The sequence below is a fragment of the Sapajus apella genome, unplaced genomic scaffold, assembly GCF_009761245.1.
Source record: "Sapajus apella isolate SASKATOON/1434 unplaced genomic scaffold, GSC_monkey_1.0 scaffold1, whole genome shotgun sequence".
Taxonomy (NCBI): Eukaryota; Metazoa; Chordata; class Mammalia; order Primates; family Cebidae; genus Sapajus; species Sapajus apella.
This window is the reverse complement of record NW_022436941.1, coordinates 13,148,932-13,163,743: the sequence shown is the minus strand read 5'-3', so window position 1 is coordinate 13,163,743 and position 14,812 is coordinate 13,148,932. Positions and strand designations below refer to the sequence as shown.

General features: G+C 40.2%; 1 protein-coding gene across 1 annotated transcript in view; it reads left to right on the top strand.

Moving 5' to 3' along the window:
* The window catches only part of MEGF10 (multiple EGF like domains 10), a 169,047-nt gene that overhangs the window by 147,290 nt on the left and 6,945 nt on the right, over nt 1-14,812 (top strand). The window contains exons 19-22 of the mRNA XM_032263422.1: nt 1,925-2,053; nt 4,342-4,578; nt 6,125-6,252; nt 7,645-7,768. Coding sequence (XP_032119313.1) covers nt 1,925-2,053; nt 4,342-4,578; nt 6,125-6,252; nt 7,645-7,768 — 618 coding nt within the window. The remainder of the gene's footprint in view (nt 1-1,924; nt 2,054-4,341; nt 4,579-6,124; nt 6,253-7,644; nt 7,769-14,812) is intronic.

Genomic DNA, 14,812 nt, shown 5'->3' with positions numbered 1-14,812 from the left:
TTTGCATTAACAATTTCTCATCTTAGTCTTCACAACCTTCAAGACAACATACTGCCTTAAATTATTTTTTAAGTCCCCATATGCTCTTGGAAGTACTCATCCTTATTTTTTTATTTCCACCCCACTATCTATGCATCTGCTCACAAACTTATAAGAAGATTAGTCTTAATAAAATTGAGTATTTCAATATGCAATAATAATTCCTTATTATTCCTTTCCCCTGTGACTTTCATTCAGTGTCTATGATAAATAAGGGCTTGCCTGTAATCCCAGGATTTTGGGAGGGCAAGGTGGGAGGATCACGAGGTCAGGAGATTGAGACCATCCTGGCCAACATGGTGAAACCCTGTCTCTACTAAAAATACAATAATTAGCTGGGTATGGTGGCGCGTGCCTGTAGTCCCCGCTACTTGGGAGGCTAAGGCAGGAGAATTGCTTGAACCCGGGAGGCGGAGGTTGCAGTGAGCCTAGATCGCACCACCGCACTCCAGCCTGGCGCCTGGTGACAGAGAGAGACTCTGTCTCAAAAAAATAATAAATAAATAAATAAATAAATAAGGGCTTAGGGCTATATTGGACCCAATTTATTATGATAAAACCTTTTAAGCAGGAAAAGGTGAAGAGCAATTTCTGTTCACCAGTTTGTACTCTTGGGAAGGATCTGCCAAGATGATGGCCACAGGAGCAGTGAGGCCTGGAAAGGTTGATCAGGATAGCAGGACTCTGGCAATAAAGCATCCCTCCCCATTCCACTCCACTGGCACCTCACAGAGCCACTTTGAACCTGGTTGCTTCATTATTACATGCTAAACCCTAGGGTATTTTTGCATATCCTCTTTCTAGCAAACATAACAAAAGTGACATCCAGGAATCAGCTCAAGACAGAGACAACCCAATTTTAGTTTTGCATCACTGTTTCAATGAGTCATGAAACAGATCCTGACTGAGTGTCACGGTTGCATACACACCTCTTTTGTGCATACAAGTATTGTGTGTCTGTGTATAAATGTCTAAGCATATGCATGGAAACCAGAAGAGGCTCAAAATTTTACTTGAATGACAGATGACTGGTTAGGATCTTGTTAAATAGAAACCTCTGAAGTGCTTCCATGATTACTCTCAACAGCAAATTAAAGTGTCCCTATTTTGGAGACTTCTCCCAATGATTATTTGTAAACAGAAACCCTGTGTTTGACAGAGTATTCTAATAATAATAGCACATTGCCCCCTGCTGCTCACTTTATGAAAAGCATCAATATTTTGTCATGATTTTTAGATTTAACATGCTTACACTATTCTTTGAAATTCATGCCTAATTCTTATTAAGACCATATCATAAAAATCCCATTATTTTTGTCTTTAAGACGTCAACCTGCAAATCCAGAGTTTTAACCATTCCGTAGCAAATAAGGCACTTACCTAGAAAATCAACAAAATTTGTCTGCCTCTTCTATTCCTGGCTAATTCCATTGAGAATGTGCATTTACGAAGATCCCTGAGCCTACAGTAAAGTATATATGTTCTCAAGGACATATTTTAGTTTATCTTTAGTTTATGCTTTTCAGTATAGGCCCACAGTTTTGCCTGGTAGACTTATCTCAAATTCCCCTTAGTGATTATCTTCATCTGTTTCATGAGAATATCACAGACTCTCCATATATCATAGAGGTGGGTATGTGGCAGCTGACAGCGTCAGGAGCTCTAATGCTGAGCAGCCCTGTCTCTAACCCTGTGCAACCTGGACTGTGAGTGCTCATGATTCCGGGAATGCTGTCCAGTTCTGGAACATTCTAGGGGTTACAAGTCAGCCTGAACAGGAATCCCCTGAAAGGATTCATCTAGAGATGTCCAAGGCTTGCAGTCAGAGACAGCCTTGCTCCAGATTTCCAAGGCTGCAAAGCTACATTTGACTTTCCTTCTCTAGAGTGCCCTGCAGGAACATATGGCTATGGCTGTCGCCAGTTATGTGACTGTCTGAACAACTCCACCTGCGACCATATCACCGGGACCTGTTATTGCAGCCCTGGATGGAAGGGTGCAAGATGTGATCAAGGTAAAGATACTAGCAAATAATACCTCTTACCATGTGAGCACCATCTTCCAGGCAATGTGGAGTATTTTCATTTATGTTATCTAGCATCATCTTCACCACAGTTGAAACTGGCATAATTGGTGACTTATTTAATTGCCAGATGGATCCCTTATTGTTGCTTTTTGGCAAATAAAGAGACAAAAGCTTAAAGAGGTTAATTTTCCCAAGGTCACACAGCTGATAACTAGAATATGTCACAGCTTTTATGCCAGATTTTTGTTATTCCAAAACTCATGAACTTTCTATTGGGTCTGTGAATTTTTTTTTGGCTTTATTGAGGTGTAATTGATACTCAAAAAATACACCTATTTAATGTATACAATTTAGTAAAATCTGAACTTTTTATATACCTGTGAAACCATCACCATTCTACATGAAATATTCATCGCCATGAAAGTTTCCTCATGCCCCTCCCTACTTCTACCATCCCTTGTGCTCCAGGCAACCACTCATCTCTTTTCTGTCACTATAGACTAGTTTTCATTTTCTAGAATTTTATAGAAATGAATTTTTATACTGTAAAATTTGGGGTCTGGCTTTGTTTACTCAGCATAATTATTTTGAAATGGAACCATGTTGCTACACATACGGCTACAGTTCAGTTCTTTTCATTGCTGAATGGTATTCCATTGTATGGATATACTATAATTTCTTTACCTATTCATGTGCTGATGGACATGTGGATTGTTTCCAATTGTATTACTGATAAAGCTGCTATGAACAAGAGTGAATCAAGTTTTTGCATGGACATGTGCTTTCATTTCTCTTGGGTAAATACCTAGGAGTAGAATAATTGGGGTTATATGGTAGGCATATATTTAACTTTTTGTAAAACTGATGCCCCTTGTTTTTAACTGGGGTGTGTATCACAATGACCATAATTGTCATATGCGTGGTTCCATCTAGGAAATTCTAAATTTGGGGTTGGGGACTCTGAGAAAGTGCTTCTGATGGTTCTGAAGCATGCCCTCCAGAGAGCCACAGCTTCTACTGCATGTGGTAGTCCCTGGTAGGCAATAAGCAGATAGGTTATAAAAGGCTTTAGAAAACTGATACACTATCATAGACGGAGTCAGCTTAAACTGCAGACCATGTAAATATTTACAGCATTTAACTTCACATGCTCATGATTTACATTTGACTGTCATAACAATAGAATATGATATTTCATGGCCACATAATTATTGCAAATACTCTGTAATCTCACTACATTGTCCTTGGTGGTCTGTGTTTCACGGCAGATCGTTTTGTGAGAAGGTCCTCTAGCATTTAGAATCATAAAATCATAGGAACATTTACTTGAACTGGAAGCAGTGACGTGAGAGGCCTCTTTTCTCATTTATAGATGATAAAACTGCAGCCTGAAAGCTTAAGGGAAAGTTCAGAATATCTAGGTCAATTTTTTTAGATGCCAGATTTCTTGAATCTCAACCCATGCCTTTAGCATCCTCACTTGATGGACCATAAGGAAAAACTATGTAATGTTGAATTTTGAATTTAATGAGTACGGTATTAGGGTCATGCTATCAGGTATTATCAGGACAAATCTTTCTGTCATGGAGAATAACTTTGGATGAAAAATATCTTCTGAGGTAAAAGGCCCATTGAAATTAGCAAAAGGCTAATCCTGTTCTTAGACTAGATTTATAATGGTGTTATGCTTGCTTAGAAGGAAAATTACTCTTAGAAATGGTAAGGATAGACATTTGGTTAAGCAGTTGGGACATTTAGCATTTAACTGCATAAACTCAGTATTGAATAATAAAGCAAAATAAAAATTAGGTAAATTGTTACCCCAAATTAATTGCCAGTCTAAGTATTTAATCTGAAATATATAAGAAGTCTCAAACCCTACGGTTGAATTTCTTTGAGTTCAGAAAAATCCTGTCTTTCTCTTCATATTTTTTAGAGACAGGGTCTTGCTATGTTGCTCAGGCTCGTCTCTAACTGCTAGGCTACCTCAGTTCCCCCACCTCAGCCTCCTGAGTAGCTAAAACTACAGGCACACATCACTGTGCCCAGCTTCTGTCTCTTTTTGAGGCTTACAGCAGCCCTTCTTTGGGCACGGATAGGCCAACAACATCTGACAATGAGGAATGTTTGCTTTTTCTTCCTGCTCTGCTTCCAAATTAATGTTTTATGAACTGAAAATATGCAGGCATTAGCACAGAAGGAGGTTTTTGTAAGTAGAGATCAAACATTTATCCAGCGCATTGTCATCCTTTCTCAAGTCTCTCTTCTTTTTCTAGCTGGTGTTATCATTGTTGGAAATCTGAACAGCTTAAGCCGAACCAGTACTGCCCTCCCTGCTGATTCCTACCAGATCGGGGCCATTGCGGGCATCATCGTTCTTGTCCTAGTTGTTCTCTTCCTACTGGCATTGTTCATTATTTATAGACACAAGCAGAAGGGAAAGGACTCAAGCATGCCAGCAGTTACCTACACCCCTGCTATGAGGGTCATCAATGCAGATTATACCATTTCAGGTAAGACCAGAGGCAGGAGAGATATTTTGCTTCTTGAAAAGTTAAATTTCATCCTGTTTCTTTACAATTGGGTGTTTGGCTGTGCTGTCCATTGTTTCTGTCAATTCTCATTGAGAGAGTTTTATGTTTGGAAAAGGTATACATTGCTAGAGGTGAGTTTTATATTCCAACAATAGTAAATTGTCATTCTGTGGTTTGCTATGAGGGTTTTAAAATTGAGTTCATTGTGTTTGCGCTTTAGATTTAGGGAATTTCAATCTAGCCTCAAGCCTTTTTCATATGTGAGAGGGGGTGGGAAGGAAGACAGGATAACTTTACCAAGGTCATGGATCAGTGGGGTGGAATAGTTCTCCTGTCTCTGAACATGGGAACTTTCTATGTGCTTCCCAGCTTCTCCCTAGGCCTACCCGAATCATTAACTAGAGGGAACCAAGTTACATCAGAAACACCTTTTTGGTATTAGCAAGAACCAAGACAGCCCTTTAGGAAAACTCTTTTGATTTTTTTCCTGTCACAAGGCTCTGTAAAAGGAAAATATATATATATATATATATAATCTATATAAAATCAATTATCAGGAGAAATAACCACTTATATGGAGGAATTTAAAAGCTTAAAATCTTTATTAATTTTGGGGTGATTGTTGAAGGCCTTTTGATTGGTTACATGTTTAAAACTACAAAATTCTCTGGAAATATGAGAAGTAGCTGATTTATGTAGAAGAGCATTTTCAGTGCAGAATTATTGTGTCAAGCACTCAAGTGTTTATAAAAAAGAAAGTTGCAGAGTAGCTTCAAATGATGCCTTCCCAGCTTGTACAACCTCCAAAGCAAACAGCAGTTGTCTGTGGATACTGTGAACAAAAGTTCTCTGAAAAGGAATTTGGAGGAAAGATATTTTACTCCGGTGAACAGTTTGCAAACCCAGGACTTCCAGCTAGTGTAAAACGAAGGTGCAGTTCAGAAAACAAAGGGAAGGCTTGGGTTTTATATCAAAAGTCCCCTCCCAGCTTCCAATCAGGTACATTTATGCAAATGAAGGCTTGAAACTGGTTTAATTCTAATTGGTCAGTGCAGCTGAGTTCTGGCTGGTTGATACAGCTGAACCCTGATTGGTTGATAAAGCTGAGCCCTGATTATTTAAGGCAGGTAAGTTCTAATTGGTTGGTTCAGCAGAGCTCTGAAAGACCCAAAGATAAAAAGCTGCTGGTTTTCAGGAACTCAGAGTACAGGTGTGACCCTTAGCAAAGGCCTTCTTGACTCTATTTTAAATTTAGGCCTAGTTAGCCACTCCTGTGGATCTTAAAGGATTGGTTCTCTCAGGTTCACATTTGTTCACAAGACTTTCATACTTTTCCAAGAAGACAGTTAGGAAGGCAGTGATCTGTTGCTTCTAGAAGCTTTGCTAAGTAGGCTGGGCAGGAGGAGATTCTGTCTAGCTTGTGATATGGAAGCAGTCCAGACATTTGTTCTGTTATTTTGATTCCCTTTTTTCACACACATTTATGGGAGCCTGCCGCCTTAACCATTTCCTTGTCTCCTTGCAGGAACCCTTCCTCACAGCAATGGTGGAAACGCTAATAGCCATTACTTCACCAATCCCAGTTACCACACACTCACCCAGTGTGCCACATCCCCTCACGTCAACAACAGGGACAGGATGACCGTCACGAAGGTGAGAGGAATTGGCTCACATCTTTGAAAGTGGGCCGGGGAGAGAGGAAGCGAACCAGCATTTATTGAGGGCTGCTGTTTACCAGAGGCTGTTCTAGGTCCTTTACATATATTATCTAATTTATTCCTGTAAACAGTCCTCTGGGTGTGCCTTGGGAATCTCATGTTCACTGACAAAAACCTGAGTAGTAGGGAGTTTAAGCCATTTCCAGCCATAGCTGCCTGATAAGAAGCGAGGCAGCTGCTATTTGAGCCAAAGTCTCTCTGTCTCTACGATCTGTACTGTTTCCATTACACCGCTTTAGAAAAATGTTTCTAATTTTTCATGAGATTTTAAAATAATGACTCATAAGGACATTAACAAAAACGTAAAGACCTATAGCAGAATCAGCCGTGGGCGAGATCTCCACGTGCATCCCTTCTGACTGCCCGTCCTCTAGGACCCTGTCCTGGCCACCTGTGCTTTAGTCACAGCAACAGTAACACGCGCGATTTGGGCTGAACCATGTAAATTGATACTTTTGTGAGTTAGTGGTCACATAGCAACAACCTACTATTATGTGCCAAGCATTTCTAATCACGTAAAAAATACAAACTCATTTAATCTTCACACCAATCAAGAGTGATTATTATGCTGATTTTACAGATGAGGAAACTGAGTCACAGAGAGGTTGGAGACAGAGCTGTCTAGAACCCAGAGCTGCTCCTTTAATAGCACCCAACTTACCCCTGGGTCTTCACCACAATGCTCTGAAATCTCAAATATCTCTTTCTTCCAATCATACCCAAATTATATTTCTAATCTCCATTGTCTAATTCCAGTGCTCTATTAGGAAAAAATCAAGCTCATTAAATTAATCCAGTTGTAATTTAATTAATGCAGCTATAGGTTTTAATTATAGTGCCTCATGGTTAAATAGCATTTCACATTCTCCAGAGACTTTCCCATTCATCATTTTATTTGTTCTCATACAAAGTCAGAGACAGAAGCAAAGCATGTAATGTTATCCTTGTGTTTATGCCTAGGAAGGCTGCTCAGAGTCACCTGTGACTCACACAAACATACAATTTTTGATGGGAGGGCTTAGACTAAGAATTCACTTTTTCTTCCAATTCAAAGTTACATGTATATAAATCCAAAAAAAGGTCTAATTGGCACAGGATGACAGAGTGAAATGAAGATCTTGAGGCAATTGCTGGGACTGAAGGACATGAGCTCCTGTTAGCTTCCAAGTCCCACCAGGTTACAAGCAGTCACCTCGGCGTCTGAGCTCAGCCCCCTAAAAGGCCTGGTCCTCAATATGTGCCCTGGACTTCTCCCCAGTTCTATAACGCTGTGCTGTGCTGCACGGTATTTTGTTTTTAAGTCTTTCATTGTTTATATTTTTAACAGTCAAAAAACAATCAACTGTTCGTGAATCTTAAAAATGTGAACCCTGGGAAGAGAGGCCCCGTGGGAGACTGCACTGGGACATTGCCGGCTGACTGGAAGCACGGCGGCTACCTCAACGAGCTCGGTAAGTTCTCCCAACGCATGTCCCCAGCAGCACTGTGTCCTGCATGTCCCCAGCAGCACTGTGACCTGCATATCAGTCACTGAAACAGTCACAGATCTCTGTCTGTGCCGAGGTGATCTACTGAAAACTTGCATCAAAAAGCACAATAACAGAATTATGTCTAACACCTGTACAGGGCTAACTACTGTCCCCAGGGCTTTATCTATTCAACAAACATTGAGTTCCTACTGTGTGCCAGGAATTGATCAAAAAGCTACTGCCTACTCGTAGCTTACATTCTAGCTCTATGCCTGTTAACTTAATTCTCACAAGTACTCTAATGTTATCACCATCTCCATGTTACAGTTGAGAAACTGAGTCATAATGAGGTTAAGTTACTTGCACAGGGCCTCATTGCCTGTGAAATGTTAGAGCTAGTATTGGACCCTGTGAGCTTGGCTCCCAGCTATGAACTCCTTCTTGTTCTCTTTTGATATAGGGTATCTGTACTTGAGATCTCCTTCCCTTTCAGGTGAGAAAACAGAAATACCAACAGGAATACAGTGGATCAGTGGTTCTCAAATTTTTGAAATCAGGACTCCTTTACACTGTTAAAATTTCTTGAGGTTTCCAAAAAGCTTCTGTTGATAAGGGCTACATCTATTTATATTTATCATATTAAATGAAATTTATTATGATAATGAAATTTAATATATAAATAAAAACAAGAAAAATAGAATATTAATTTAAATTAACAATAATCATCACATTTCATGGTAACATAAATTGTGTTTTTGTAAAAAAATCACTACATTTTCCAGAACCACCCAAAGTTAATGAGAAGAGCAACACTATTTTACATTTTTATAGAAAATTTCCTCAGCGTCTGACTTAACAGAAGATAGCTAGATTGTCATGTCTGCTTTTCCGTTCAGTTGGTTTGGGTCCCATGCTTCATGTAGCTTCTGAAAAACTCCACTGTACATTTGAAAGATAATTAGAGTGAAAATGGCAAGTAATGTTGTTGTATTGTTATGGAAATAGTTTTGCAGCTGGGCACAATGGCACAGGCCTGTAGTCCCAGCTACTTGGGAGGCAGAGGCAGGAGAATGAGCCTAGGTGTTTGAGTCTGATCTGGATGACATAGCAAAACCCCATCTCTTTAAAAAAAAAATATATATATATATATATATATATATAGTTTTGATCTCATAGGCCTCCTGAAAAGGGGGAAGGAATTCTTGGTCCACATGTAAAGAACTTCTGTGATATACCATTAATTATGTGCTGTAGTTTCCAAGCCTGTACCCCATATTTTCAGAGAGGAGTTTGATGATATAGTAACTTACAGGCGTGCAGCATCTTGTGGGTGACAAATCCTTTCACGTACATTTATTTGGAGGTAGGGGCCAGAAATCCTAGCTAAATTTGAATTTCAGATAGATAACAAATATTTTTTGCATAAATATAATCACAGATATTACATGGCCTGTACACTAAAGATTATTTGTTGTTTATTTAAAATTTTAATATAACTGACCTTTGTGTCTTTTTGTTTGCTAATTTTTGTTTTATGTTGTTTTGTTTTTGTTTTTGGGACAGTCTCACTCTGTCATCCAGGCTGTAGTGCAGTGGCATGATCTCTGCTTACTGCGACCTCTGCCTTCTGGGTTCAAGAGATTCTCCTGCCTCAGCCTCCCCAGCAGGTGGGATTATAGATGTGCACCACCATGCCTGGCTCATTTTTGCATTTTCAGTAGAGACAGGGTTTCTGCCTGTTGGCCAGGCTGGTCTCAAACTCCTGACCTCAAGTGATCCGCCCGCCTCGATCTCCCAAAGTGCTGGGATTTCAGGCATGAGCCACTGCACTTGGCCTATTTGCTAAATTTGACAGTCCTCCTGGGTGGACGCTTTTCCATGAATCTTGTTTTGTAGAGAAATAAACTGGGAATCACAGAGAGGTTAACCTCTTGTCTGAAATTTTATAGGAGGAAAGGGGTAAAGCTGGATTTGAAAGCTGGTCTTCTGGCTGCTGCCCTTAAACACTGTTTCTTCTGTAAGAACAGTGTCAGATCCCTGTGGGAATGCCTCTTTCTATGGAATAAAAATGTTTTAGCGGTGGATACAAATTCTTAGTCCTTTTCATAGTGTAGTGATTATCACGCTCACTGTACAAATTCCTTTTATCTGCAATCTATACCATTTTTATCAATAGAATGTGTATTTACAACCACAGTAAAATTACTTATATACCAGACTCACAATATGCTTATTGGTAACATCATGTAACATTAAAGGAGATGTTTTAGGAGTCTTAATTACATTTCTAATTTAGCTCAAAGGAATATATGAATTAATATTTAGCAAAATACCAACCAGCACTAGTGAAAGAAAAGTCCTCTTGTTGTATCTTAGACCACTGTGAAGCCTCCAGTAGATACAGAATCACTGCACTGGTCACATATAAATGTCTCAGCTTTCTGGCTCAATGAGACCCAAAGGACTGAGTGTTAGGAATGTAGAATCTTCATGGGAAAATCTGGATCTTCTTGGTTTGTTCTCACTCAAGTGTAATTCTGCATTTAAGATCCCTTTAAATTTGTTGCACAGAAAAAGTTCTTCTTCACAAAGGACGGAGTCAGGCATGTTGTGGATGATAAAGCGTACAGGTGTTTTAAATGATGGAATAGTTGTCACGATGGTATCTGAAAGAGCCTTGAACTAGACACAAAAAGCCCTGAGATGGCACTGGGCCAGTCACTTACCCTTTCATAGTTGATTTGTTCATTTGTAAAATGGGAGTAATAACCGTGTACTGGTTCATTGTGTGAATTTAATTAAACCAAGCATTTGAAAGCCCTGCCCCAGGGATTGGTACATACGGGAGTTTATGGGGAATCTGGATTGCTCCCTCCTTAAAACAGCTCCCTGATCCTCCAAGGCAATGAAGAGAGAATCTGGCAGGGGTGTCTGGCCTCATAGCCCCAGCTCTTATTCCTTAACTTGCTATCTGCTCCATGCTGCTTCTCTCTTTCACATCTTGGGGGGAGGCTAGCCATTGCACAGCTATGATTAAAATGGACATTTAACAAGACTTTGCTATATTCTGGGGATGGCCAAGGGTGTTTGGCAAAGAGGAGCATAGACAGAGCTCCTTGATAAAGCTGTTTAGAGACCACAGACTGTGCCCCATCTTCATGGGTCCTCTTTACCACGCTCTAGAAGACCACCCTCACTTCTGACATGAGCTACAAGTTGGAGGATCACCAAGACCATCCTCAGGATCAACATTTTGCTACAAGGACTCACTGAACTCATTGAATAGGCGTTTTCATGGTTATAGTTTATCACAGCAGAAGGATACAGATTAAAATCAGCCAAGGGAGCAGACACATGGTACAGAGTTCAGGAAAGTTCAAAGCGTGACTTTTGGGTCTTCTTGTCCCAGTGGAGCCATGGAAAATGCTAACTTTTTCTGGCAACAGTGGGTGACCACACATGCAGAGTATGGCCAACCAGGGAAGCTCACCTTAGCCTTTGTATCCAGAGTTTTTGGGGGGCTCAGTCATATAGATGTGATTGACTCCCATTATGTAGACATGGTTGACCTTTAGCCTTTCCCCTCCAGAGTTGGCCATGATACCGTATGGCCCAAACTCCCCACCATAAATCACTTTGTTACACTATCCAGTGTAGCCCTGGGCTCCCAGGTAAACAAAAGCACTCCTGTTGGGCAGGACAGTCCAAGGACTTTGAGATCACTTCCCAGGAACTGAGGGCAAAGGCCAGTGCTTTCTTTGGTAAGGTTAATTCTTCATTACACACCCATTTATGCTGCCTTCCTGCATAACCCTGTGCCTTTCCCCCAAGCTGTGGGCTTGGTTAGAGTCTCCACAACCCAGATGCAAGACAGTTTGCTCAAGAGGGGAAAATATTCCCTTTAGAGGCTGCTTCCTTCTCCACAACAGTGTGGGCTTACCCAGTGACCTCTGTAGGACCACCATCAGAACTTGAGCTTAACATCACTCTGAGATGCAAGCACAATGGCAAAGATTTACTTAACATTCTTGAATACTTATTTGGGCTGTTCATTGCTAGTTGTTACTTTACTCTCTGCTTTTAACCTAAGTCTGTAACATTCTTATTGTATTGCATTGTATTTTAAAAGATTAGAGTCAAGGTTTTGCCATATTGCCCAGGCTGGTCTCAAACTCCTGGGCTCAAGCAATCCACCCACCTTGGCCTCCAACAGTGCTGGGATTACAGGCATAAGCCATCACACCTGGCCTGTAATATTCTTTTAAAAGATGATTGAAAATGCCATGGTGCCATACTGCCCATATTAATTTATAGATTCAATGCTATCCCAATCAAGCTACCTATAGATTCAATGCTATCCCAATCAAGCTACCTATGACCCTCTTCACAGAAACGGAAAAAAAAACACTTTAAACTTCATGTGGAACCAACAGAGAGCCCGCATAGCCAAGACAATCTTAAGCAAAAACAACAAAGCTGGAGGCATCACACTACCTGACTTCAAACTATACTACAAGGCTACAGTAATCAAAACAGCATGGTACTGGTACCAAAACAGAGATATAGACCGATGGAACAGAACAGAGGTCTTGGAGGCAACACAACATATCTACAACCATCTGATCTTTGACAAACCAGACAAAAACCAGCAATAGGGAAAGGATTCCCTGTTCAATAAATGGTGTTGGGAAAGCTGGCTAGCCATGTGCAGAAAGCAGAAACTGGACCCCTTCCTGACACCTTACACTAAAATTAACTCCAGATGGATTAAAGACTTAAACATAAGACCTAACACCATAAAAATCCTAGATGAAAATCTAGGCAAAACCATTCAGGACATAGGTGTAGGCAAGGACTTCATGACCAAAACACCAAAAGCATTGGCAACAAAAGCCAAAATAGACAAATGGGACCTAATCAAACTCCACAGCTTCTGCACAGCAAAAGAAACAGTCATTAGAGTGAATCGGCAACCAACAGAATGGGAAAAAATTTCTGTAATCTACCCATCTGACAAAGGGCTAATATCCAGAATCTACAAAGAACTAAAATAGATTTACAAGAAAAAAACAAACCCATTCAAAAATGGGGGAAGGATATGAACAGACAGTTTTCAAAAGATGACATATATGAGGCCAACAAACATATGAAAAAATGCTGTTCATTAGAGAAATGCAAATCAAAACCACATTGAGATACCATCTCTTGCCATTTAGAATGGCGATCATTGAAAAATCTGGAGACAACAGATGCTGGAGAGGATGTGGAGAAATAGGAACACTTTTACACTGTTGGTGGGAGTGTAAATTAGTTCAACCATTGTAGAAGACAGTGTGGCACTTCCTCAAGGACCTAGAAATAGAAATTCCATTTGACCCAGCAATCCCATTATTGGGTATATATCCAAAGGATTATAAATCGTTCTATTATAAAGACACATGCAGACATATGTTCATTGCGGCACTGTTTACAATAGCAAAGACCTGGAACCAACCCAAATGCTCATCGATGATAGACTGGACAAGGAAAATGTGGCACATATACACTATGGAATACTATGCAGCCAAAAATGAGTTCATGTCCTTTGTAGGGGCATGGATGAAACTGGAAACCATCATTCTCAGCAACTGACTCAAGAACAGCAAATCAAACACCACATGTTCTCACTCATGGGCAGGTGTTGAATAATGAGAACACATGGACACAGGGAAGCATCACACACTGGGGTCTGTGGGGGGGTCTAGGGGAGGGACAGTGGGAGGTAGGGAAGTTGGGGAGGGACAACATGGGAAGAAATGCCAGATATAGGTGACAGGGGGATGGAGGCAGCAAACCACATTGCCATGTATGTACCTGTGCAACAATCCTGCATGATCTGCACATGAACCCCAGAACCTGAAGTACTAGATATGAAAAAGAAAATGCCATGGAGTGCTTAAGGAAAGACTGAAGCAAAGGGTAGTACTGTTAGACTAATTGACGCAATTCATTTGTACGGTGCTTCAAAGTTTACAAAGCCTTTTCATATGCTTTGTTTTACTAAATGATGACAGAAACCCTGGAAGGCTGGAAGGCAAATTTTGTTTTCCCCTTTTTAGAGATGAGAAAATTGACACTCAGAGAGTGGAACATCTTGCCCAAAGTCATATGGCCAGTAAGCGATGACATCTAATTCCTTTGTCTTCCAATCTGTAGTTTTCTCCTTTGTGACAACACAGCTCCAATAGAATACTTGATTCCCATGCAGTGTTAACAATGCAATTTTGCGTGTATACACCAGATAGTATAACATGGACTAGGTAATGTCCTCTTATTTGTTTGTAATAGTATGAATTTGTGATTAAATGCTTATATTTTATACAACATGTTTGTGACCTGATTGATATCTGTAAGTGGTTGCGCGTTCTCTCAATTGTTTTCAGCATGAGCGGGAACACTCTTATTCTATTTCCCTCCCCACCTTCACCAAATAAATGCCAGCCATTTTCAAACAAGAAAGCAGATTTTTGTGTTTATTTAGGCTCGTACACAATTATGTCCCCATACCTGGAAAAGTCAAATTGATAAAACAAAAGCTGAATAAAGAAGGGCAAGAGCTAGTACCATCTGTAAAGTGTTAGTCAACAGTCTTCAAAGCTTCCAGTCTCCAGAAAACACGCTTATAGTGAAGATAATAATATAACTGAGTAATGATTATAACTATTTGAAAACCATCAGAGCCTTGAAAGAGCTGCACATAGGTGTGAAATGTCAACTCTAGTCTTGGCTGTATCCTTTCTTTCCACTGTGCAACTTGAATCAAGTATACTGATTTATCTCTGGGCCTCAGTTTCTATCGTGTTTTGAGTAGGCTTTCCTGAGTCACTGTAAATGACCAGGTGAATGATCAAAGGTGTGTGTGTTTAATTCTAAGCATTGGGGACATCTGGGACAACTGATCTTGTGTAAAGGCTTGAAAATAGCAGCCTTGGTTGGTTGTTGAATGGGGAATCCTCTTCCAGGACCTTGGAATGTTGGATGGGGTTT